Below are 26,918 nucleotides of genomic sequence, written 5' to 3'. Positions count from 1 at the left end.
TGGTGTGTAATAAGTGGTTCATCCACATAGTTAAAGACAAAGAAATCTGAAAATATCGCTTAGCCCTCTGTGGACAAAGCTGGTCTAGGATACATTGGTCTGTCCAAATATTCTATAGTTATATATAATTAAGGTAAACTCCCTCACTCTATCACAAATTAAAAACAAAACAACAACAACAACAAAAAACTATTGGCCCTGAATGCAAAACCACTAAGTTTTAAAGTTAGCAAAGGCAAGTTTTTGAAAGTTGGCCATAGTTCTTCAAATAGGAAACTTATAACAATCACTTTAGTTCTAAGAAATCTTGGCTCATACCTGGTCTCATACCTGAATCCTGAATCCATAACCTTGCCTGTTCACTTGTCCCATTGGTTTTTTCTGATGGTAACTACCTCTCTGTGTGCTCTCTGGAACTTTTTCCTGCCACACAATCAGGCTTTGGCATTCTACCTAAGTTTCCAAACCCCAATGTTCTGATCTGCCGACCTGATTTAGTTTACCCCATCCAGGCCTACAATGATCATTATACCTGACCACACCTTATGGTGCAAAAGATGAAGGAAATCTTTAACTGTATAGCCACACATTTAGAAATTTGTGTCAAAAAGGATTTCAGTGTATCAGTTTTTACTTTACTGGACTGCTATAATACATGGAACAGCTGATTCTATAGACCCAGGCTAATGGGCCATTAGCTCGCTTTTTCCCAGTGCTTCACCTTTCTGCTGCAGACATTAATAAATCTACCCTATATCATTTGGCCAATTACTTAATACAGTAGACTCTTAGATTTCATGGGGTCTACAGACTGATCTAGATTGCCCTAAAGTTAATAATTTCTTACACTAGTCAGAAATGCAATTATTCTGATTGTGAAGCACTGCTTAGTTAGGGATACTGGGTTTACTTATGTAGTTTTCAACCTTTAGCTTCACATTGGAATTACCTGAGGAGTTCATTTAAGTAATTATCCTTTTAAAGCAGTACTGATGCCCAAACCCAGTCTAGACCAATTGTATCAGAATCTCTGGGATTGGGACTTAGTTAGGCATTTGTGTAGATTCAAACCCTGGCTTTTCCTTGGGAGAGCTACTTCTCTTTTTCTCAGTTTCCTCATCTGTACTATGAAGGTAAGAAAGTTCTCAGATGGCTATAGTGAGAACTAGATGAATAAATGTATGTAAAACAGAATAGCCTGGCTTATCATAAATATTAGTTATTATTTCCTAGGGTTATAATGAGAACAAAATGACTAAAAGTGTTCAATAAGTATTAAACTTATGGATAAAAGAATTTTGTAAACACTAATGTGCTATTCAAATGTAAAATATTTGTAATATTTTGTATTGCATGTGGTGTATGGGTCTGAATATTACAGGAATTTAAAGTGTACTTTAAACTTTACATTGCTATAATGCCAAGCACAATACATGTTCTTAATTCAAATCTTAAAGTTAATTTGGTTGCATTTTAAAAGATTATAACCACCAGAAATAATTCTGTATGACTACTGAAAATCTCTTGACAATACAGTGGAATGGGAAATTTTTGGAAATAGTTTTATCTAGATAGTGAGATAGGGTACTGGCCTAATTCATTTCTGTGTCCTGAGTGTTGTACAGTGACTGGGACATATTAGGAACATGATAAATAAAGGAAGAAATTGAGAGGTGTGGACAGAAAGTGTGCATGTACCTCTCTTCATTGAATGTATGAGCCCAGAGGAAAATATTATGGAATATATTCTTAAGGACATACATTATCTACTTTTTATTAATTTTTATTTTAAACAACTTAACTTTTCTGTGTGATTCAATTGTTTCATCTTTAATATTAATATTAGCATAAGAATTAGTATAACTATTCAACATGATTTAAAAATTTTGAATGCATTTTGTAAAAGTTTAACTTTTAGTTCAATGGTGGAGAAGAGAACAGAGAACTGGAAGGGCGGGTTGGTTCAGATTAATTCAGTTGGTTTCATCAATACAACAGTACTATTTAAGCTGGGGGTAGGAGGAAGGCCAATCTTTATCAATCAAATAGTCAACTCTTAGTTTTATTGAGTGCCTGCTCTGTATCAGAAACCATAGTCAGTGCTGGTTGGACAAACAAGGCAAGTATAAGCTATGGTCCCTGGCTGCATGTAGTGGATAGAGTCAGGCAACTTATTTCTGTTCCATGGCCTAAAACGTATTCCTACCACTGAGTTGCTGGTTTTGTTGGGAGGCCTGTGCAAAAAACATGTCAGTGAATTTAGTCAGTTCCAAGACCAATGCCAGAAAAAGTATTCCAAGTCAATCCTCCATTCTTCATGACATAATATGTCTGCCTTTTAAAGTTTTATCTTGATAATGGTATTTTACTGATTTTTCAGTAAAGAATCTTCCAACATAGCACAAAGAATATACATCCAAGTTTATTCATATATAAACCCCGACTTGCCAGGCCATGGCAATTTCATTCCTCTTGCTGATATCTTCATTCAGGCTTGTTACCTGTGATTTGGCTCCTAAATACATTTGTGTCTCCACTTTTCACTCCCTTCAGTGAATTCTACACCTTAGTGGCCTGATTAGTTTTTCTGAGCAGCTGTTTACACATACACATAAAAACAATTGAACACCAACATATTCCTTCTTGAGAAATATATTTTCACATCCAATTTCAACTACTTCCATTTGTTGCATTAGAATGGAGACTTAAGCTTGTTGTAGCCCTTCTAGTTGGTTAGGAAATATTGATTTTGAAAGAAATGAAGGAACTGTATGGAGCAGCTTGTAGAAAGCACTAAATCCCCCTCAGTATTTTGAATTAATGTTATATTTTATTAGGCTTAGCCTCTTTCTTTAATTAACAATTGTCCTCTTTCTTAATCACTTTTACTAATTAAGTGACTTGCCAATAGTTTAAAAAGAAATAATAGAATTAACAACATTAAAGATCATCTGGTACAAACCCCAACTTTGAAAGTCAAAAACAGCTCAAAAGAGTTGAGATAACTGGCCCTCTAGGAAAAAACTGGTAAAAACAAGGCTAGTACCCAGATGTTGACACGACCAAAGTCCTTCACTACCTACTTTCCAAATCCATCATCTGTAGTCATTCTTTCTCTGTATCCTTAATATTTTGCACCATCCCTGAAACATACTATAAAAATCCAGTTTGTGTTAAAAGTAGATTTAACAAAGAGATGAACTTGAAAAGGATTAGCAACCAAGGCTCGCTGCTGGGGTCCTGCTCCAGTTACTTGACAACAGCATCTGAGTTCGTTTAGTCGAGCTTTTTGTAAGGGAAACGTTAGGCCAGAACCCTTCATGTTGCTTGGTTTTAGGTTCACAGGAAAGCGAACCGTCAAGGGAATGTTTTGATGTATCCATGAACTGCAGCTAAGCCATTCAGGGTCTTCTTAAAATAAAGCTTCGCTGGGTTTTCTCAGTACAGCCTTCTAAAAGTTGACACAGCAAGAATTGCTTCTCACCAGGTTCTATTTTTAAATCCCAGTCAAAAAAAATTTTTTTAACTTCAAGATTGAGTTTGAGACATCTTTGGTGAGTCTTACCATCTTGCTAGAAAGATTGTGTAGTGCTTATACACTGTCAACTCAACCTGTTACAAGAGGGATGGAAGAAAAGGAGGGAGGGGAGAGGATGAGGGCAAGAGAAAGAGGGGAGACGTAGCGGAGAGAGAGGAAGGAAGAGAGGAGAAAGGAAGGAAGAGAAGGAGGGAAAGATATCAGCTAATAATAGCTAATATTTATTGGTGTATTAAAAGTGTCAAGTACTGTTCTCAGCACTTTATATGTATTAATTAATTTTTTCCCTCAACAACTCAAGGAGATAGGTTCTGTTATTATTCTCAAATGAGAAAATTTAGGCATAGAAAAGTTACATAATTTGCCCAAAGTTATATGGTAGAGCTGGCTTTACCAAGAAATCTGACCTCAGAGGCTGACCTTTTACCTCTTTACTATATGCTCTGAGTTGGAAGTTTATCTAAAAAAAAAGCACAAAGGGGTTGTTGGCTTTCCTTATTTTTGTTCTTTTCTACTTAACCAAACATGCATTTTTGCATTAAGTCATCCAAACTGTCAATCAAATGGAAATATACTGGAGGCAGGGAGATGTGCTGAAAAGAATCCAAACTTTTGGATTGGTCAGAAAATCTTATGTTCTGTGTTTGATACTTATAGGTTGTATGACTTTGGACATGACCCTGAAAAATAATCCTAAGCCTTTAGGACATTCCATATCCTTATTCAAAAACTAAGAAAAAATATAAACAAACTCATGGTATTAGTGAGAATTAAATGAGATAACATATGTAAAGTCTTCATTCGGATGGATAGCAAACTATCCTCCACAAGGTGAATTTATTATAACAAACTGAAACTCTAAATGAGTCATTATCACCTTATTATTGTTACATGAAGTTGTATTTATATAGGAAATAAATCTTCCTAGCAACATGAGATTGTTCCTATGAGTGCTAGCTGTTATGATCATTATTCTTATTTGGTATCAATATGTGCATGTACTGTGTTGGGATCAATATACAGGTAGAATAATACATTAATATTTCTCTGCTAATGGAGGCACCTGGGTGGGTCAATTGGTTGAGCATCCAACTCTTGATTTCGGCTCAGGTCATGATCTCACAGTTCGTGGGATTGAGCTCCATGTCAGGCTCTGTGCTGACAGTTCAGAGCCTGCTTGGGATTCTCTCTCTCCCTCTCTCTCTGCCTCTCTCTTTCTCGCTCTCTAAAAATAAATAAGCTAAAAAAATATTTTTTAAAAAATATTTCTCTGCTAATGAACTACTCTTTCCAGAAACTCTTAGCTCCCTTAACTTTCAGAATCTGTCTCATCTTGTATCCCCAGACAAATCTTACCAGCATTGCCCCTGAACATCAGGTAGTTGAAGGGCTCTGCAGGAGCCACCAGGAAGTCTGACTCATGCTGTCATACTGTGGGACTTCTTTTTAGCCCTTTAGTGCTGAGTCCTCCTACATCTGTAAGTAGCAATCAGAAGCCTAGGTCAGAAGCAGGTTTCCTTGTTTGCAAGCAAAGTGGGACTGAGGTGGAGGCAGAAAGGCCCCAGAGAGACATTAATCAAGACCTACTGCATCTTTCTGAAGGAAGTAAGTAGAGAGGGGATCCAGGTGTAAAACCAATAGGACCAAAACTAGGAAAACAGAGAAAATTGGGTTTAAAGCTAAGATTGGAAAATCTTGCCTGGATTCTCAAGGCTCATCATGTGACTCCAGCAGCCTGAGATGGTGGTAGAAAGAAGCCATTAAAATGGATGATGTCCAGCAGCCATTCAATGCTGGTTTGTACTGGGCATGGTAAGAAGAAAACAGATATATTGCCCTATCTGCTCACCTCTAAATTTGAATGCCGAGTTGAGGTGTAGTCAACAGCATATATAGAATGACCTCTGGAAACTGTTCTGTTGTTCAGGCCTGCAGTTGTTCTGGAGCTTTTTTGTATGTCATTCATCTATTTCTGTCTTATTGACTGAGCCCTTTCATATTTGACCTAAGAGTTGGGTGAAACCCAAGCTACTCTGGCCTTATGCAGGGTAACACTGTTATGCTAAGTAGGAAAAATAATAATAACAGGACCTAATATATACAAAGCACTATTCCATGTGCCTTGGCTGGGAGAAGTCAAGACCTTTTACCAAATTCAAAATACTCAGCCCTTGTTTCTATTGTACTAGAGCTGAAGTGCATCGTCTATGCTGATGATAACCATGAGATATTTTTTCCATCCAAAGATGCAAAAAGAGCACAGGACCAGAAGGTCAACAGACCTGAATTTGATTCTGTGTTCTAGCATTTTCTAGATGAATGAAGCACTTTTTGTCTCTCATTATCCATTTCCTCAGCTTTAAAAAGGAGAATAATACCTACCTTCATGGAATGGCCAAAGAAAAGTAAAGGATATAAGCCATGTATGATTATTTGTAAATGTTAAAGCTATAGCCATTAAGTGTAATTCAAATATATACTAAGTAACACACAATTAAATTTATCATAAGACTAACTGGGTAATTTTTGACATGGTCTATTATGTTTTCCACCAGAATCCAAAAGAGATAAGTTGGCTTTATTGTTAAGAGAGAAGGAAAATAAAAACTAATTTTCCAAGGCCAAAGTGTTTTACCACCTCAAAACAAGTTTCTAGTCTTTCTGATTATAAGTGGTTTTCAAACTTTTGTCTCAGAGTCCCTCTGTATTCTTAAAAATATTAAAGACCCCAAACAGCTTTTGTTTGTGTAGATTATGTCTTATTGGCATTTATTGTATTAGAGAAGAAAACTTTAAAAAAATTTAACCATGGATTTATTAATCTTTTTAAAATAGCAATATTACATGCTAATACCACTAACATTTTTTTGTAAAAACTCTGTTTTCAAAACAAGTAGAAATTTTAGTAGGAAGTGTGGTATTATTTTTCATTTTTGCAAATCTCTCTAATAGAAGAGCTTATAGAAACTTGAATTCTTATACCTGTTGCTACATCTAATGTGTTGCAATTTTTTCTTTTTGGTTGAAGTATAAGAAAAAAATCTGTCTTCACAGAGATATATAGTTGGGAAAGGAAGTAGTCTTTTCATAGTCTTAAATACTTAAGGATATTCTTTGATTCTGCACCAAAACTTAACAGGTGATATTTCTTAAAGTTTAGTAGCACTGCAGAATCTAAAATGATATCAATGAACTTTTTGTATCTTTTACCTATTAATATCCATTGGTTTTCTTTACACTCTGCATGTATCCTTAACTCATGCATAGTTTTGATAACCTACCATGCATTGGTCATTTGGAAAATATTGGCTCACTGAGTTATCCATATATTCAACTATTGCCATACTTCATTATATAATATCAAAAAAATTCTTCATTAGTACCTCTGATCTCATCAGAAATGTCTTTAACTAATGAGAAATTATTAGGCTGGCAGTGGTAGATATGTTTTTCAAAATTCTAGCTTTCATTGAAAGCTTGAATTTTGGCAACAAATATTGTTGCTTTCCTTGAATTGAAAATCTTCTTCATTTATTTTCAAGAAAGAAAGTGCCAGATTTCTAAGTTTATGTAAACATAGTTTGTCCATCATTTTTAAGTAACAATAATTTACATTTATTTTTAAACGGCCAGTCCTGTTCCCAGCTAGTAGTTTGGTGCCACCACCTTGATTTATGCTAAGGTGCTAATGGTTTTACCCCTGTTGCTTTTGCACTATCAATACAAATTTCAACGTAGCAAAAAGGTAGATAATGTTTCAATACTATTATGAAAATAGCTTTAACTCCACAGGCCACCTGAAAGAATCTTGGGCACCACCAGGATTCTATGGACATACTTATGTGTTATTTTCTTTTATGTGTTAAATGAATTCTTCATTCTGATGGTTTCCAGGATATCTTAAACTTTCTTAACAAAAACTGTTAATGTAAGATGGATTTGGTTGTGTAATGTAGATATGGATGTGTATTAACTTGAAAAGATATTCACAATATATTGTTAAGTAAAAGGAGTAGTTTAGTATTTGTACTACAATCACATTTTGTCATAAATATATATATATATGTATTTATGAACATATATTTATACGTACATTCATATCTGTATATGTCTGTAAACTTTTTTTTTTTTGGAATGGCATCCACTAAGGAAATTAAGAGGGGCTAGAAGTTATGCAAATAATTAATCTGTTTTATTTTTTGTCACAAAGCAAATGTATTTCATTAAATATTTACTGAGTACCAGGGCACCTGAGAGGCTCAGTCAGTTAAGCGTCCGACTTCAGCTGAGCTCATGATCTCACCGCTTGAGAGTTCGAGCTCCGCGTCAAGCTCTGTGCTGACAGCTCAGAGCCTGGAGTCTGCTTCAAATTCTGTCTCCATCTCTCTGCCCGTCCGCTGTTGGCACTCTGTCTCTTTCTCTCTCCCTCTCAAATATAAAAAAAACTAAAAAAGTAAAAAATGTATTTACTGAGCACCACCAATGTGATAGGCACACTTCTGTACTTTAAACAAAACTTTTTTAGTGTTTCTTATGAGGAGAAGATGTTGTTTTATAAGTTTAAAAAGCTTTTTCCATTTGGGGCACTGTACTATCCATGGCAATTTAGCTGTTCCTTAGTAAAGCATTGCTTCTTCTCTCTTTAAAACCCCCACACTCACCTACCCAGGACAGTTTTACAAGAGTGTGGTAGTTTTTAAAAGACTCTTCATTAAATTCAGTATCTACTTCCAAAGATGTATTTAAAGTAATTGAGCATCAGTCATTCTTCTGTGTCTCAGTAATATATTATCAATATATTATTCACATTGGGACATTAATCTGATATTGCAAGGAGAGTCTTCAAAGGAACCCTTACAGTTCTCTCAATCAAGTTCATGCTCTTCATCATTGATGAACATCAACATCTCTGCTCTGTGTTGTTCAAGAAATAATTCTCATCGTGTCTTCAAAATTTTGTGATGACTTCCATCATAGAAGCGTCTAAGATTTGAGGTTTTATTCCTGAAGAGGAGAAAAAAGGAAAAATGCGAAGATTAAAATTGAAAGAAGACTTTCAGTAGTCATCTGTACTCCCTGGGATGCTGTAGTCTTCTAGAAAGAAGTTCATTCTGTACCTTTTAGGTTTGCTTACACAGCTGAATATCCTTCAATATTTTTTATGTAACATGTTAACTATTTTTGAATATTGAAACAAAACAATGTCTCATTAAGTAGCAAGAGTCTCCAAACTTTGAGCAAGAAGATAAATATTGCAGTTGAGTCTGCCTTACTCTACCTTACCTTATTCCAACTTTCCCCCATTAGAGTTTTATCCTCTGACAAGTTAAAAACAAGTGAAATGCAACGGAAGCAACTGTTTTTGTTTTTTTAACCAAGCTCTAAATATGCCATCTCCAGGGACACCTGGGTGGTTCAGTCAGTTGAGCATCCGACTTCGTCTCAGGTCATGATCTCATGGCCTGTGAGTTCGAGCCCCGTGTTAGGCTCTGCTGTAAGCTCAGAGCCTGGAGCCTGCTTCAGATTCTGTGTGTGTATCTCTCCCTGCCCTTTCCTCCTCCCCTCAAAAATAAATAGAAACATTTTAAAAAATTAAATATGCAATCTCCACTCTTTTAAAAGCACATTACTGTTTGATGATATCCTGAATACACCTGAGTAAATATACATCTTTGCAACATTTTATTAATCCCTGGGTGGGAGAGTTCTTAGGTTTGCATAAAGATGTCAAAAATCACAATAAATCCTTTTAGATGTGCTGCAGCACTGAACAATTTCACATTGTATTTTCTTAAACAGTCTCTCTTTGTTTTTGTCCAATAACAAGAAACAACAAGAAAAGTTTAGATATTGCTTTAGGACTTTACAGAGTACAAAAATATGTATCCTTTGCTTAGTGCAAAACGTTTTCCTATCTTAGTCAAATTATATTACATCTCTCTCTAGCTATCCATCTATCTCTGTATCTCTCAAAAATCTTTTTTTAATTGGATTTTTCTAAAATAATTTTGCACATGACCAAGTTAAATGAGTGCCTAGAGTGTGTCACTTGTTGGCCCGTTCACTGTTCATTTAATTCCTGACTACAGAAAATGTGGATACTTCTGTTACTTACAATGACCAGTATTGAAGAAGTAATCTCATGATACAGAGTGTGATGAATTAAGCATGTCTTACTAAAACTGATGTGTGGTCAGCTAGCTCAACTTATGTTTAAATGGGACCCATGACTGTCACACACCAACCTCTTCAGTAGCCCCCATTTGCTCTCCTTGCCTCCAGTCTTCTTTCCTCCAGTCCATTTCCCACCATTTCCCTGTCCATTTCCCTGTCCATTTCAGTAGGGTGGGCTTCCTAAAGCACAGATACGATAATGTCACTCTCCGGCTTAAAACCCTGAAACTGCCACACATTGCCTTAACATAAAGGGGTGATTTTTAAGACTCCGCCTTCCTGCCAGCCTCATCTGGCATCCCTCCCCCAAACCTCCAATCTGCGCTAGCCACACCATCCTCCTGTCAGATGTTAGAAGGCCCTTCCATCTCTTACCTTTAGTCTTAACTCTTCTGCACTTGCTTCTTCATCACTCTTATTCACACTTGCTCCGCAGACCCACACACACAGACCAGCCCTTCTGTTCCACTGGGATGGCCTCTCCTCATCATTTGGATCGCAGTGTCGTGCAAAGTATAAAACACATGAATAAAATGAACATACTTCGTGCTCATGCTTTGGAAAATTAAAATTGCCATATTTAAGAGTCTTCTTATATCCCTTATCACCAAACAAGAGAGGTTTTATAACTGTTATTTTTTGAAGACCAGTTTCTTTCTTATTAGCTGATAAAGTCATATAAAATTTCCTGTACGAATCACCAAAGTGCCAAGATACCCTGTGTATTCAAATGCATTTGTGCTTGTTTTTTCCAGTAATGGAAAAATGTAATATCAAATTTGGTAAAATGTCAGAAGTAATCCACTTCCTATTACCTTTTTTTGTGATAGCAACACATAACTGTATTGAATGAATCTAGCTAGCTTCCCTAGTGCCAAAAGGATGACCATGCATCAACATGAAGCCACCGTTGTTCAAACTAATACAATTCTGCCTAACAACCTCAACAGGTACTTGAATGCCCAACATTGCCACATAATCTGTTTTTTATCTTCTTAAATTAAGCTTGCCTTCATGACTCAAATACATAATCTCTAGGCATTAAACTCCTTTTTACTTGAGCCATGGATTCACAGAATATTTGAGCTCAGGTGTTTGGTCACAATACTTTACATAAATGAATTATTTTAACTTTGCCTGTAATTATAAGCTGCTGTGTTTTCCCCCTAATTAGTAGTAACACTTTTTATATCAACCAAGGTTTTAGCTGATGTTTTTCATAAAGTAATGTATGCAATTGGCTATGTCCTCTAGACTCTGCTGTTTTAATTTTTCTTTGATTACCACGTGTCCAGTGGATAAACAAGCTGTCTGTGGCCCCAGATCTTTCTTGTCCCTGTGACTTTGAAGAGCTTCTTCAACAAGTAATTACCCGAAAGCTTTTACCCATGAAGAAAATGGATAGGACCCCCAGACCTGCCCACCCTTTAGGGATTGCCATGTCTTATTTGTAACATTGTCATCAGTGAATTTATAAACCACTGGAGAAAAGGGATGAATTAAAGAAGCCATAGGGAGATTGATGGAGAAATGATGAGAATTGTGGTGTGGATTTAGGATTCCTAAGGTTATTAAGGCCAAGTGGGAGAGCCCGAGATGAGAGTAATGGCTATGCCTCCGGGAAATGTCACTTTCAGGAACAGGAGGGATTTATTCAAAGCTGTCATGTCTGTCATGTCTGTATGTAGAGCCACATGGAGAAAAAAAATCCACAAAATTCATTTGAGCCGTAACAGAAAAGCTACTTATAAATCCATGAGTCACATAGATGTAGCTTTAATGGTAACTTAAATGGTAACTTTAAATGGTAACTTTTTGTATGGATTTTATGGCCAAAGCACAAACTGTGGTCTGGCTCTTCTTGGAAACAAAATTTCATGAAACAAATTTTTCTTGAACATGTGTCAACGTGTCATAACAACGTGCTTGTTTAGAGAATGTTTGACAATAGAGAAATAATATATTTAGGGGGCAGAATGCTTATGGAAGCAACTCAGTTTTTTTCTTTATTTTTATTAAAATAAAAAGACTGCTCTTTTCCTTTATGAGGCATAAAATCATCATGCTCAGATCAATTGTTACAAAGAAAGTCAGTGGCAGGTGTATGCCAGGTGTGCTGACTACCAGCAAGAGAGAAAAGGACCACTGGAGAGGCTAATGATAAGCACAGCTGTGTTTGAGATTGGGTAACATGGTTCCATGCCATCCACTAGGGCCAATGCATATAAAAATAGGAAATCGTGTCAACAGGGATCAGAGGAACATCAAGTAATAGTTTAGTTTTAAATGGATTATTTCTTTTTTTATTCTTCAAGCGGCAAAGATATAGAATACATAGTTTGCCCTTTTATTCATTTGTTGTTGTTGTTGTTGTTGTTTTTGTAGGGGGCAGAGAGGTAAATGTTTTAAAGTGATAGTAGTATTCATTTGCCATCTGGGGATCCAAAATAATGACAGTTCTCTCAGGTTCCTTACCTATCTTTCACCACACCACTCCAGTCCTGCTGTTTGAGTGATGACAGGTGAAATTTTCAAATGCGACTACTTGTTAGTTTCACCTTGCTTTAGAAAGAGCACCAAGACTACATAATGCCAAGAAATCTAGTAGATAAAAACATATTGTTTTTCAGTCATTGTCTTCAGCAGACGGAAAACAATTTTTTTAATGTATTAGTCATTGCATGCTACATACCACTGCACTTACAGTTTTAAAAGCTAAGTCTACAGAAGATGAGAAAACTTATGTTTGTAGAGACAAGAATCTTCCAGATGAAAGAATTGGACTCGGAATTTTCCTGTGAAGAAGGACATCATATTTTGTTTGTTTTCTCTTTGAATGTAGTTTTGTTTGATTTGGGGACTGAGGGAGGGCTAAGAAGAGTTTACTTATTGTCCTCAAAGTAATGTGGAACATTGCTGAATCTGACATAACTGAAATTTCAAGTTTAATTTTTGTTGTCTGCCTACTTAATCTCAATAAGCCACCGGAGCACTACTGTTTCTCAGAGCATATGTAACCTTTCTGAGTAGGCATTAGCCTTCCTAGCCCTGTTGAAGCTTGCTACTTTGGTTGCCTGTTCCAGAGGTGAATGCTTGTTGTTTAGCTCAAAGTGAACTTGTTTACCAGAAACATTGATGATAAAAGGATATGAAATTGAGGACATGATGATTAGTATCAACTGGAACTGCCTATCACAGCATGAAGTTGTCCCTTCGAAAAGTTGAGTTGTTTGATCACTTGCTTTTTACAGAACTATAAAAAAACAAAAACCAAAAACAACAGCCTTTTGATCAGAAATCCTCTTTCCTAATTCTGGCGATAGGACCTACAACTAGCACTTAATGCTAGAAATGTAGTTCACTGATTTGCTTTTCATATGAAAGCAACAATTTGCTGTAGAGGAACAAATCCTGAACTTTTAGTCTTCTTAGTTTAGAAGCTTACTGAACAAATGGTTTTGCTTTTCTGAGTTTTAAAAGTAAATTAAATAAGATAAGCCGTGGTGGGAAGAAGGTGTAGAAATGTGATGCTATGTACTGTACTTTCAAAGTGTGTCACAGCAGATAGATGAATAGATATGCAAAAAAGCAAGTATAATAAAATGTCAGTGGTAGAATGTAGGTAGGAAGTATATAGGTGCTTGCTTTAAAATTCTCTTAACTTTGCTGTATGTTGGAAACTTTTCACAATAAAATATTGCAAAGGTGTATAAGAAGGTAGATACCTAATACAGAATTTGTGTACTTAAGAAAATGCCATTGCATAATGATATAAGATTGAGTAGCCTTAATGACTGTTTATGTTGAATTTTCATCTTTGGAAAACTTGGAGAATACAAAGTACTTTTAAGAAGCTTTATAAGCTCTTTAGGTTATTTTCTAAAGACCACAAGCCATGCTAAAGATAAGAAAGCCAGTAAGGAGGGACTTTGAGGCTACAGTGAAAATTGTATTGTGCGTCACTGCCATTTTATTATCCAACTATTAAAAAATCAGAATGCCTATTTTCCCAGTTAGATTTGAATTAAGATTTTAAAATATTACTAAATATCTGGACATATGCCTATGACTTAAAACATGGTTTAAACTGCATCAACATATTTGTTGTCCTTATATTTCTTTTTTCAGCCAGAAATATACCTTTAGAATTGAGTTTGATTGCCATAGGTGATGTGTGCCCAAACCTGGCCCAAAACTCAAAAACTGTTCCCTGTGGCTATTTTGTTTTACCATATATATGTTTCACCATACCATAACATTGTTTTACCATATATGTTTACCATACCATACTGAGGGTGGGGTAGTGGGACACAACTGTAAATGTCTTTCAAAAACAAACAAAAAAATAGTTTTTGAAAAATGCCAGACTTAACAAGCCCTCTGCAAATGATTCTCTTGATGATATTTTTCTTTCAGAAAGTTGATTTCCTCCATACTTATAAGAAAAATAAAAGATCTAAAAATCATCCTTTTAGTTAGTAATGTGGTTACGTTCTAGTTCAAAAGTCTGTCCAGGTTTATGTCCTAATCACAGGAACACTCTCTTATTCCAAGCCTTTGGGAAGAAACACTTCCTTCTCCCTTATTTCCTGTTTTCTCTTTTTATTGTTTCTTTGGCTCCTCTAGCAGTGGTGTTTGTGGCTGTGCTGACACTGTGCATCTTTAAAAAAGAAGGGACATGGGACCCAAATGATATCAAAGAATTGAGAAGCTTAATATTATAAAGGAGAGTCAAGAGGAAAGAGGCATATTAAATGCAATAAACAAAACATCCACTTCACCATACTACCACACTTGCCACAAGGGACGTAAGCAATAACTGTAGCATGAATCCCTACATTTTTTTACAAAATAAGCTTTTATTCCTCCAGAAACATAATAAAGGAAGGGTAAAGCCCTGACCCAGTTGTTTTTCTGCAAAGTAGACTTTAAATGAGTCTTTTCTATGGCAATTTTATGGATCTCTCAAGCAATCACACTTTGTTTACTTTCTTTTTTATTATGAAAGAAATCCATTCTTCTTTCAAAAAGTACTCCCAAGTATAAAGAGAACATATAGATCATGAATAATTCCATTTCCCAGAGAAAAGGACTTTTAATATTTGGTATGTATCCTTACAGATTTCTCTTCTATAAATATATGTCAAATAACTGTAAATTTTCAAAGAGAAACACGCAGTTTTTCTCCAAAAAGCGTTTGTTCTTCCTTTCTTGCCTCGTGAATTCTAGCCCCTCATTCTCTGGCATCTACAGTTTTACTTTCTTCACTAATTCCTTCTTGAACTATAAATGAACTTAGTACCTTTACACAAAGGAGGGGGAAGCTACAATTTTCCCAGTATTCTTTCCCTCTATTTTTGTCTTTCCACTCCATCTTCCCTCCCACCCTTTTTTAAAATTTTTTTAATGTTTATTTATTTTTGAGAGAGAGACAGAGATAGAGCACGAGTCTGGGAGAGGCAGAGAGAGGGAGACAGAATCCAAAGCAGGCTGCAGGCTCTGAACTGTCAGCACAGAGCCGGACTCGGGGCCAGAACCCACGAATTGTGAGATCATGGTTACCCGACTGAGCCACCCAAGTGCCCTCCTCCCACCTTTTTTAAAAACTGTGGTAGAATACTTAACACGAGATCTACCATCTTAATAAATTTTTCCCTTTCTCTTTTCATTCAAGCTTTTCTAAAGGCAAATAAGTTCCTTTCTCAGTATCTGTACTCCCTTACCACCAATGTAGCCACTAATTTACTCTGATCTTGGTTCCAGGAATTCTTCTCTTCCTAAGGTCCTTGATGGCTGCTAGAATGTCCAATACAATGAGAGTGTGCAGTGTACATCCTTACCTAACCGTTCATCAGCATTTGACAGTAGAGCTCTTTCTTTGACTGTATCCTCCTGGTTCTCCTCCTACACATAGGACCGCTCCTATTCAGCCTCTGCCCATTCTTTAAACATAACAATTCCCCGGGCGGGACTCTGGCCTTAGTCCTTATCTCTTCCGCTTTCTTTTTTGATGAGCTCATCCAGTCCTGCAATTTTAGTTATCCCCAGCAATCCATATGTCCTGCCCTTATGTCTCTTCTCAGATATCGACCTGTGTATCCGAGTGACCCACTGCATCTTTCCACTTGGAGGAACTTTCCAAAGACATCACAAACTCAGCATATATCTTTTCAGCACATCATTTCTTTTCCCAATCCTCCTCCCTCTCATGGAGACCCTATTCAGTTGGTGGCAACACCATTTAACAACTGTAATAGTGTAAATAACAGCAGAGACATTTGACACATTTGTCAAATTTGACCATTGAAATAAGTAATATTTACATTTATTTTGACATCTGTAGTCAATCACAAATTGCACTGGGGGCTAATTCATACTATGAGCTCTAAAAACAGACTGCTAGAGAATTTGATAATTAGAAGTCCATTGGTGACTGTGAATACAATTACTGTAAATTGCAACCTGATTGTAATTGGTTTAAAAGTGAAGAGAAAGGAAGGAGCTGTTACTAGTGAGCACAGACCAGCTTTCAAGTTTGACAGTGGGAAGATAAGAGAGATTAAATGAATGTCTTTAGGGGAAAGGAGATGTGAGGAAGTCATCTTTTAGAACAAGGAAAGCAACAATTTTGCTAGCTGTGGGAAGAAGGTGGTGGAGAAAAAAGGATAGAAGATAGGGATAATAGGAAGATAAGAATTGAATACTGACAACCATAAAAAAAAAGAGAGTAGGGGGATCTTTGTTGCTTTTGTCTATATTATATATTCTTCGTGTAACATTTGTTTTACTAAATTCAGGTCTACTATTTGTCATTAAATAAATAACAGTAAAAAATATTTTTAAAATATTTACATGTAACTTTTTAAAGTTTTTGTTTAAATTCCAGTTAGTTAACATACAGTGTAATGTTAGTTTCAGGTGTACAGTTTAGTGATTCAGCACTTCCATACATCACCTGGTGCTCATCACAAGTGCACTCCTTCATCCCCTCACCCATTTAACCCATCCTCCCATCCACCTCCCCTCTAGTAACCATCAGTTTGTTCTCTATAGTTAAGAGTGTTTTTTGGTTTGCCTGTCTCTCTTTTTTTCCCCTATGCTCATTTGTTTTGTTTTTTAAATTCCACATATAAGTGAAATCATATGGTATTTGTCTTTCTCTGATTTATTTCATTTAGCATAATACTCTCTAGCTCCATCCACATCATTGCAATTGGCAAGATTTCATTCTTTTTGATGGCTGAGTAATTTTCCATTATATATAATGGAAATGTGTGTGTATATATATACACACATATATATACCACATCTTTCTCCAGTCATCAGTCAATGGACATTTGGGCTCTTTCCATAATTTGGCTATTGTTGATAATGCTGCTATAAGCATTGGTGTGCATGTATCCCTTGGAATAAGTATTTTTGTATCCTTTGAGTAGATACCTAGTAGTTCAATAATGCAGTTGTTGGATTGTAGGGTAGTTCTATTTTTAACTTTTTGAGGAATCTCCATACTGTTTTCCCAAGCGGCTGCACCAGTTTGCATTTTTCTATGTAATCTTTAACCTTTACATTTATTTACATTATTATTCTGTAGTCAGGCAAAAATTGCAATTGAGGCTAATTTGCACAATTAACTAATTAATGTGTTTCTTTTCCTTTTGAAAATTTCCTTCCTGTATTCCATCACTAATAAGTATGAAGAATCCTTTTAATTCGACAGATGTCTTTCGGTTAAAACTCTTACTTTTTAATAAACTCCTATTCTAAAATGAACAATGAGAGTTTCATTTTTCAAGTCTCTACCCCACCAGATTTTGTTGTTTTGTTTTGGTTTTTTGTTATTTTGCTTTTTTGTTACTACTTGAAAAATTTTCTTATATAATGCATCCTATATCCGTGGGCATGTATTGTTTTTCTATACAGTTTCCAAGTTTTATAGTTTATCTAATTCAAGTGAGTAAACCCACATTTCTGTTCTACTTTTGTGGATGAGAGAATGAAAGGTGGGAAGCAGGAGGTAGATAAGGTTAAAGAGAGATGGTGGAATGTCTGCAGAAAGGAAAGTTTACCAGTTAGACTCAAATTCTTAAGAAAACTATAGCTCTGATTCAATGGTATTAACAAAGTTATCAGCACTAACAAAAAACTAGGCAGTTCTCCTTGCAGTTACTCAGGAAGGATTCAGAATGGTGTGGGGAAGATGGGAGGGCTACACTGGACACTTAGCCAATGTCAAAGGAGTTATAAGGAGTGAGGCATCCTCGGCAAATGACTATTTTCTTTCTCTCTTTCCTCACTTCTCCGGCCTCAAAGTCCGCACCATTTTAGCTCCACAGCACTGACACTCCCTTCTCAGCTGCTCATAGATGAGCAGTGCACAGAATCTACCATCAGCAGGCAGCCTGCTAAGGTTGTGGTGGAGAGGGCCTGACCTTATCGCCTCAGTTGAAATCCTCAGCTCCAGTGTCTGCCAGACGAGGTGGGAGGGGCACAGGAAGTGACTACCCTCTGGCTTCTCCTCCCACAGAAGCCCTGCCTCCTCACGCAGGACAGTAGAGAGGTTAGCTTTCTTTCTCCTTCTAGTTCAGTCCTTTGGCTAATGTGAAAGACCACGCAGAAGCTTTGGAGTTGCTTTTTGTGCTTGAAAAAAGTGCATAGATAGAAGACAGGGATTCCTGGCTGGGAGGAGGGAGGAGAGCTGAAGATCTCTGCCTGGGCTGGCTGAGCTAAGCAGTCAAAGTGGGAAGCTGAGTGCTTGAAAGAGGATTATGCTCGCACTAGAAATAAGCAGTAAGTGAGCGAATAACCATTATGGTTTAGAAAAGGATTAATCCCCCTGGGGTTATGGGGTGAAGTAGAAAATATTGCTTAACTCTAGAGTAAAACTGTAAGGCTTCTGACTCTGTATACAGTTGTGTGCTGTTTGGAGAGTAGGGGCTTAAATGCAAAATCAGAGCTCTAAATGCCTCCTCCCACTCTTGGAAAATGCCAGCTTCTACTTAGAATAGTTGTGGATATAATCTCCTTCCCTGACCTAGCCTCTTTCCAGGAAAATATATTCCTAAATCAGTAAGGAAGTTAGGATTAAATTGGAAAGGTGGAATTTGGTAGTGGTAGAATTGCAATCTTGAATTATGTTTGGTGAATGCTGACATTGTTATATCAGTGAGCAGTGATTTGTTAATCACAAGGAAGTCTGAGATTGGGGCATTAAAAAGGGAAAATTGAGAGCTTTTATGACAAGGAGGCTGAATAGTCTATATGCGTACGATGAAATATAAAAATGTATATAAGTAATAATAGATGGGGTGTTTTAAGGAGCATTAAAAGTAGAACAGCAGTCAGGAAACCTAGAAGTGCTCGGATAAAATTTAGTTAGAAAAGAAGAGATTTTAGTTTCAATGACTTTTTGTGCTAGCCAAAAATTTCACAATGTTTACAAAGTCAAGACAATGATTCAGGGATACTTTGATTATTGTCATACATTATAAATACTGTTGCTGGGCAAGATCTGTGGTTCTTTGGTCAGCAAGTTCTGGCAATGACACCACTGCCGCTGGTGCAAAGAATTCTGGGATGCCTGACAGTGAAATGGATGGAAGGACCCACATTCCAACTCTACTTAATGTCCTTTTGTCCAGAAATCGGGTCATGCAAATGAGCTACTTGGTACGTATATAGATCAATATTCGGAAAGGCATTTCTAAATGTTTTGTATTAGGTCTCTGGACAATATCTTATGGCAACCAGTAGACTAAAAGGATACAAAAACAAAAGTGATAGGAAGGAAGTCAGCTTGACTGAAACCAAACCTGTTCTTTTTGTTTTCCATCAATCCTGAAATGGAACCTCAAATGAGCAGAAGAATAATAGAGAGAAATACTGTGGCCATCTGTTCTGTTCTAAGTGGCTAAATTCATTAATATATGAATGAGAATTTAGATTTTATTTATGCATCCTAATACTTGAAGATTCAGAAATCTCTTTATTACAGAAAAACCCACGAAAATAAGAAGTATGTTTATTGGGGAGGAAGGGGAAAAAATAGACAAGAATTATATCCCACGGTATAAAGAAGATTTACGTCATGTTCACTGAAGGATATAGTTCTTCCCTCAATGAGATGGGGATCCTAATACGGCACAATAGATGCAAACAAATATTTTTAGTTCCCTTAATTCTGGTTGATGCAGTTAATACAGAAAGACAGATGAAGTTAATACAGAAGACAAAGAAAAGATTCTTTAAAAAATATTAACCTTGAACTACACTAACTATGTAGTGAATTTTATTTTCCTTTTCTTACTGGTCCTCTACAGAGGTACTATGATTTCTGAAATTATGAAGAAGCAATCTTCCTTTTCTAGTATTCCTATCAACAAGTGCACTGGGAGAAAGAAAAAAAAAAGACTCAGATGTATTATCTTTCTCCTATAGCACAACAGTAAAATGGTTAAAATGATCTGTGACATTTTCTAACTTTACAACTTTTGCTTTGGGGAAGATAGTTGGGGGTTGGACCTGGGTGGGGGAAGGGAAGACAAAATGCCAATAAAGTGCATTTTTAAAAAATGGTCTATATTCTTCCAACTTTTCAAACTACGTAATTTTGAAAACTATCTTACATATCTTTTAAAAATTATTTCTGAGTTATTTTTTCCAGTGTTAGTTTTCATCAGATTTGTAAGCAAATGTAGAAAATCTGTAGGTTCGTTATCTGAGTTGTATAGTGCTTATCTTATTCTTACAAATATAAAAGGGATTAAAATAAAACATTTAATCCTTGAAGTCTTAAGCATAGTGCAATTACTAAATTCAGTTTCAGTCTTTAATAAAAATGTGCTGGGACTCTTAAAGGAATTGTTGATCTATCTCAAATTACTAAAGAATCTGTTTTGAAACTACAAAAGTGAAAAAACATAACAATATTCAGAAAAAGATTAAAAGTGTAATTTGGATGGGAGAGGCTAGGCAGAAATACTTGATGAGTAATTATAAGCCTGAAGTTTGACAATAAAAACATTTGCTGTTGTCCACGAGAGATTGATATAAAAAATGATGTATTTTGACAAGTGAACAAGGCTAAGTAAAGTATTTAAAAAGTATTAAGTGGAAATTAACATTATTAATGGAAAGAAACTAAATGATCATTTAAAATTATTCTTTCACAAGAAAAGTAAAGAAAAAGGATATGGAAAACTAAGCAGTGATGAAGACCTCGAAATAATTGTTGATCAAAAGCAGGTAAGTGAATACTTACATACATTTTCTACTGTTGCACTGTAGATCTTTGACAACTGAGGCCCTTTGAGTGTTCAGTCCTGCCCTGGTGGCTGTATTAGCCTGTCCAGCTGAGGCCCGCTTAACAAGATAGATTTTGAGAGCAGCTAAGCCTCCCCCTATGATCCCTCTGATCCACTGACTTCTACATGATGTCAACATGCATGTTCTATATATAAAGACAATGAAAAATAGAACAAGATAAGAGGACTTTTAGAAAATTACATGACCCAGGGAAAAATGAATCAATACAGCAATGATAATTTGGTTGGAGAAAAAAAAATTAAACAAGAATCAGAAAGTGTGTTATTTTGAAAGTGAGAAAGCTAACATTAGTGAGAAACAATGAATATGCTTTAAGGGAAGGGGGGTAAAAGACCAAAAATACTGGGAAGTTGAAAACATATACATTGCCCAGTTTACTTTATCAGAATATCTGCAATAAATATAGAGATCTCTTTTTTTTTTAAATAAAAAGAAAAAGCTACTTAATATTCTTTAATACTGCCTGTGATTTGAAAAACATCTAGCTTGGATTTTATATGGGCCCATAAGGTGGAATGAAAGCTGCTTAATAGACCATAAACAATGACATACCAGGTAATGGAAGGTTTCCAACTAATGCCACTGAATTGGCATTGGCCCTTAATATCTCTGTTAATTATTGAGGAGACAACATAACTGCACATCTATTTAATGTGTAAGTGGCCCTAATTCTGAGGGTGACGTAAGCTCAGGTGGAGACTGAGAAATAATTCAAAGGAGTCTGCGTAGATGAAAAGGTTAGAAAGAAAGCAGTCAGCAAGTTACAGGAAGGCAAGTTGCATTTGGACAGTTTCCTAATTGTGCAGTTTGTTTTGCATCATGACAACTGCATTAAAGGAGCCATTGTGTATATTTCTGAAAAAAAGAAAAATGACCACCAGAAGAGAGCAATCAGGAGCCGTTGAGTTAGAGACCTACTTCTTAGGTCTGGAATAATTGAAGTAGTTGAAATGGTCTTCTGGGAGAAAACTCACCAAAAAAAAAGCATCTCCCCAGAAGTGCAGAATATGTTGATCTTACAGGGTTCACTCAGACTACCTTCAAATTAATGTTTCTTGCCTTATCTTTACTCTCCTACTTTTGAGTAAATTGGGGGACAAGGAGTACAGGTCGGTGAGGACTTTGGCCATGTATTTCTACTTAGTGCCAAATTGTCAGGTTAGTTAATAGGATAAGTGTGGCTGGAGCTCGAGTGCTCTGCTGGGCTATTGGCTATCATTTTAATTATGCCAGATTAATTACTTGGAGCACACAATCTCCATCTCCCACAGATCCTATTCCTAGACTGACATTCTCATTGAAGGACTGGCAGATGAACTAATGAAATACAATTGAGTATATTATGAGAACACACATACCTATCCATTTCTCTATTAAAATGAAAAGTAAGTTATTTTTTTATTTCTTCCTTGATCATGTATAAGTCAAATGTTTATAATGTTTTTATAATGTTAATGTTTAATGTTTTTTGTACTTTGTTAGTATCATCCTACCCTCAAAGTCTGCTTTTCTTTCTTTCTTCCTTTCTTCCTTCCTTCCTTCCTTCCTTTTTTTTTCTTTGCCTTAAGCTTTTTTTTGTTTGTTTTAACTAAATTTTGGGATTCAGAAAACCATAAATGTATACATTGAGATCTCTGGAGTGGAAAGCCCAAGAGAGTCATTGTTCTTTTTTTCTCATGGTACCTTTCACAACATGTATGTAGTTGTCCCTAAACGCATTTTATTAACTGTTAAGGGAACCGACTTTGCTTCTGTTTCAGAAAACAATGCTATTTTATACCTGGCTCAAATAAGGGAGGATTTGATTTGCTCAGTCATTGTTTGCCTCTGTAGTTATCATGTTTCTTCCAGTGGCATTGCACCAGTTGGAACCAGTTGGCAGTGACCCAGCTCTGCTGAGTCATTCATGTCAAAACACGTTTTAAAAGGCGAGTAATTATGAATATGAGTTGGCTTTCATGTTTGCTGTTGGCAGTAAGACTAGTCCTTCCTTTTTGGGAAGGTTTACTTGGTGGTGATGTTGTGAGCAAATCCTAGGTTGAAATAATGACAATGTTGATAACTCAAAGCAAAACATTTAGGAAAACACTCTAATTAGTCTTTATAATACCACCAAAAATTCTTTCTGTGCTTAAGAGATCAACATTAAAAGTGTGTATGTGTGTAAAACACATTTGTTTAATATTGCTTCACCTCATAGATATTATATTGGGGAGGAATCTTTATGCTCAATTTATTCTTCCTATAACATTTTACAAACATGGTAGATATTTTTGTTAGTCAATCTTCATATAACTGCCAAAAGAAAATCTAGAGAAGATAAATAAAATAGTTGGAGTGCTGTGCTGGGCAGAAGTCTACTAATCTCATTAAATCTGTCATTCAGAAGCTGTCGCTCTACAAATGCTGTGCAAGCTATATGCCATTTTATCAGTCGTGTGATTTGCAAGACTTGTACTTCCACAAAAAGTTCACAATTTTGCTTATATAAGCAAATTAATAACAGAAATAGCACAGAGTGTGTGGATTTTGTTCTCCCTGACTGCCTCCATTCAAGGGGGTAAAAGGTGATTTCTGTTATTTTTACATGAGAAAAAGTGATTTTGGAAATGTGTAAGGTTTTATTCTTAAAAGGCAATATTGTTCTTTTCTCTTTGTGAAATTTTATTAGAAAAATTTATTTGAAATACATATGAAAATGTTCTAGAGAATTCTTAGCCTAGTGCTAATGTCCTAAAGTAACAGGTGCCATATGTAATCACACATATATACACACATATATAGTCATTTAAATATAAATGTATGAGACTGGCATTGGAGTCCATATTTTCCACTAGAAATCCCTAGAGTTTTCAAACTTCAAGCATAGGAAAGCAATCGAAGGAAGCATATTCAATTAAAATCTTAATGGTTCTAAACCCCAGACATTTGACATAAATATATGTGTATTGCATTATTTATATAATCAGTAAATATAATTATTAAATTATTACATGTAATTATTAATAAATATATAATTAATAAATTATATATTTGGCTTTCTAGAATAAATATTAAAAGAGAAATTTTAAATGTATATTTTAGATCATTTTTATTATTCTTAAAATATTATTTCCTGATTGATCTTGTAGATCTTGTTTAGGAATAGGTTTCATGTACATATTAATTTCCTTTTGAGATTTTAGGGATGGGAATGAGGGAGTAGATGGTCAAGTACCTTGAGTACGGGATCAAAAACATTATCTACTTTGAATAAATAATAAATTAATTCTATTTTAAATTGCTATTTTTAATTAGAATAGAGCCACCTTCGTTCAAGGTTTATGACATGCTGGACCAAGATGACTTTTCTTCTAAAATATTTTCAATTTCCAAGTTAACTTAAAGGACCTAACAAAAGGTAACACAAAAGTATAGAATTTATGATTATCTGAAGGATACACTCACAGGCTCAAATATTTAAAGAATGGTTTTAACAGTATGTCATGGATCCAGTTGGTTATAGGACTCAGAGTTGCAGCTGCATAGCCTTCAGTGCAGTAAGGTGGGGAAATGTCAAATATCAGCCAGTTACAAGAGGAACAATTGTACAGAGGTCAGAGCAGTGGTTCTCAAATCTTAGCAGCCTCAGAATCCCCTGGAAGGCTTGTTGGAGGTTTTGGCGTGGGGGAGGGGGGGGTGGGGGAGGTGCGGGCATCCCCAGAGTTTCTGATTCTGTAGGTAAGAGGTAGGGCCAAGAATTTGCATTTCTATATCCTTAGCTCCCACTGCTGGTCCCAGACTACACTTTGAGAACTGCTGGACCAAAGGAAACAATTATTGTAGTTCTAAAGGGAAAAAATAGTTATATAAGGACTTGTAATAACTTCTACACTCTTCAACTGAGCATTACCTGGATACCTAAAGACTAGAATTCATAGACATCCAACATAATGATGCTGAAAACAAGAAAACCACAGCCATTTATACTCAAAGGTGCTTTTAAGACCCAGGTTTGTAGTATGACTAAATTCCACTCAATAGCCTTGTGAGCTTGAATCAGTTTGAGGTATTTATTTATTTGTCAAATATTATTCTGCTCTTACCATCTCTTAGAGTTTCTCTGAGAAAATAAAATCTATTAAATGCCTTATAAACTGTAAATCGTTATGCCATTTTAATTAACTAGTCATTACCACTATATCAGTCTGCTTCACCTGCCACATGAATTATCATAGACTAGATGGCTTAAACAATAGACATTTATTTCTCACAGTTCTGGAGGCTGGGAAGTCCAAGATCAAGGTGCTGGTATGGCCAGTTTCTGGTAAAAGCCCTCTTCCTGGTTTATAGATAGCTGCATTCTCACTGTGCTTTCTGTGTTTTCATATGGCAAGGAGAAAGAGCTCTGGAGTCTCTTCCTCTTATTAGGGCCCTACCCTTATGGACTCATTTAACCTTCACTTCTTCTTGTAGGCCCTATCTCCAAATATAGTCACATTGGGCTTCAACATATGAATTTGTGGGGAGGGATACAAGCACTCAGTCCCTAGTACCCCACAACCCCAATTTAGCAGAATATTGAGATCTAGAAAGGTGAATCAAGTTGCCCTGAGTCCTGATTAGGTACATAGAGAACACTGGAAGCCAGCCCTCCCTCCTGACAGTCCAATACTCTTTCTGTCACTCCATGTAGCTCTCTACAGTTGCCCATTACTGTCATCGCATAGGTGGGTCTTAAGAAACTATTTTGTTCCAGTGTTTTAATTATATAAATATACTAGGAAGTATCATAAGTGGCCAGTATTTATTTATTGAACCCTCACAGGGATAATCTTTTCCATAAACACTGCTTAACTGTTTACTTCCCTCTTGACCCCTATGGATTTGTTAGGAGAGAAATGCTCTTCAGAGTAAGTGTATACAGAAGTAGAGCTAAAAAGTTGTTGACATTCTGTTACTCTTCCCTTCCCTACAAAACTTCCTCAGAGAGGAGGCATGAGAGCACCATGGAGAGAGACAAAACATACTTTTCTTGGCCCAAAACCTTTCTGAGAGTGTCCTTTTAAATTTATAGGAGAAACCTGAGCAGAAAGCAATGGAAACTAGAATTTCTGTGATTTTTCTCTAAAGAAAAAGAAGAAACAAAGTATAGCCACCCCCTTGTATTTTCAGTAACAGGGAAGCACTTGGATAGGATTACAATTCTATCCTAGTGGTCATTGTGAGAATGAATCCTAAAGAAGAGAATACAAGCCATCATGAAATAAAAATGAAAGAATGAGAAAAACCAATGAACGGGAAAGGGTACCCAACTTCCCTCTGGTGTTAACAGATAGTGTGGTCGTATCACCATCTAAGCAGCTGACATGAGTCTTGGATTCATAAATGCTAAAGGGATGGGGATGATATGTGTCACTGCCTTGTACTCAGTACCATCTGGCCAGTGCTTTCTTTGCCATTACAATATGGCAGCTTAACTTAAATATAATTCAGATCCTATTACTTCTGAGGAGATTTTTAAAGTGTGAGACCATGTTTCTTGGTATCATGTGTAAAACTGGCCTGGAATACCTTCTTGGGGATCAGTATTGGTCACCAAGAACAGAAACCCCTCTAGAGTTGCAGAAAAGAGACCATCTGGTCAGCCTGGAGATTCTGAAGCAGGACGCTCTGAGACACTGAAAGGACAAAGCACATTCTGCAGTTGTGGTTGCCCTCATTACTCTCAGAGCAGACAGATTCATTAGTGCTTTCCTTAGGAAAGACTGATAGATGAGAAATGGTTCAATGAAAATAAGGCATACGTATTTGTGATGAGAGAGACTGAAGCTATTCAAATTTGCTGTCTATCTGAAATCAACATTGTAGTAAACAAAGATTCACTACTGTAGCCCAATCA

General features: G+C 36.1%; 1 protein-coding gene across 5 annotated transcripts in view; it reads left to right on the top strand.

The window, feature by feature from the left end:
* Positions 1-18,480: 18,480 nt before the first annotated feature.
* PEX5L (peroxisomal biogenesis factor 5 like) overlaps positions 18,481-26,918 on the top strand; it is a 164,597-nt gene continuing 156,159 nt past the window's right edge. For 3 of the 5 annotated variants that reach the window (XM_047099709.1, XM_047099710.1, XM_047099707.1), the window contains exons 1-3: positions 18,481-18,506; positions 19,222-19,381; positions 20,885-20,956. In XM_047099709.1, coding sequence (XP_046955665.1) covers positions 18,481-18,506; positions 19,222-19,381; positions 20,885-20,956 — 258 coding nt within the window. Of the gene's footprint in view, positions 18,507-19,221; positions 19,382-20,884; positions 20,957-26,918 lie in introns of those variants that run through there. The other 2 variants (XM_047099711.1, XM_047099708.1) reach the window with 1 other exon arrangement.

The sequence above is a fragment of the Lynx rufus genome, unplaced genomic scaffold (genome assembly GCF_022079265.1).
Source record: "Lynx rufus isolate CCGP_SWC_20201006 ecotype Redwood Valley unplaced genomic scaffold, mLynRuf1.p SCAF_5, whole genome shotgun sequence".
Classification (NCBI taxonomy): Eukaryota; Metazoa; Chordata; class Mammalia; order Carnivora; family Felidae; genus Lynx; species Lynx rufus.
This window is presented reverse-complemented; position numbering and strand designations above follow the sequence as displayed.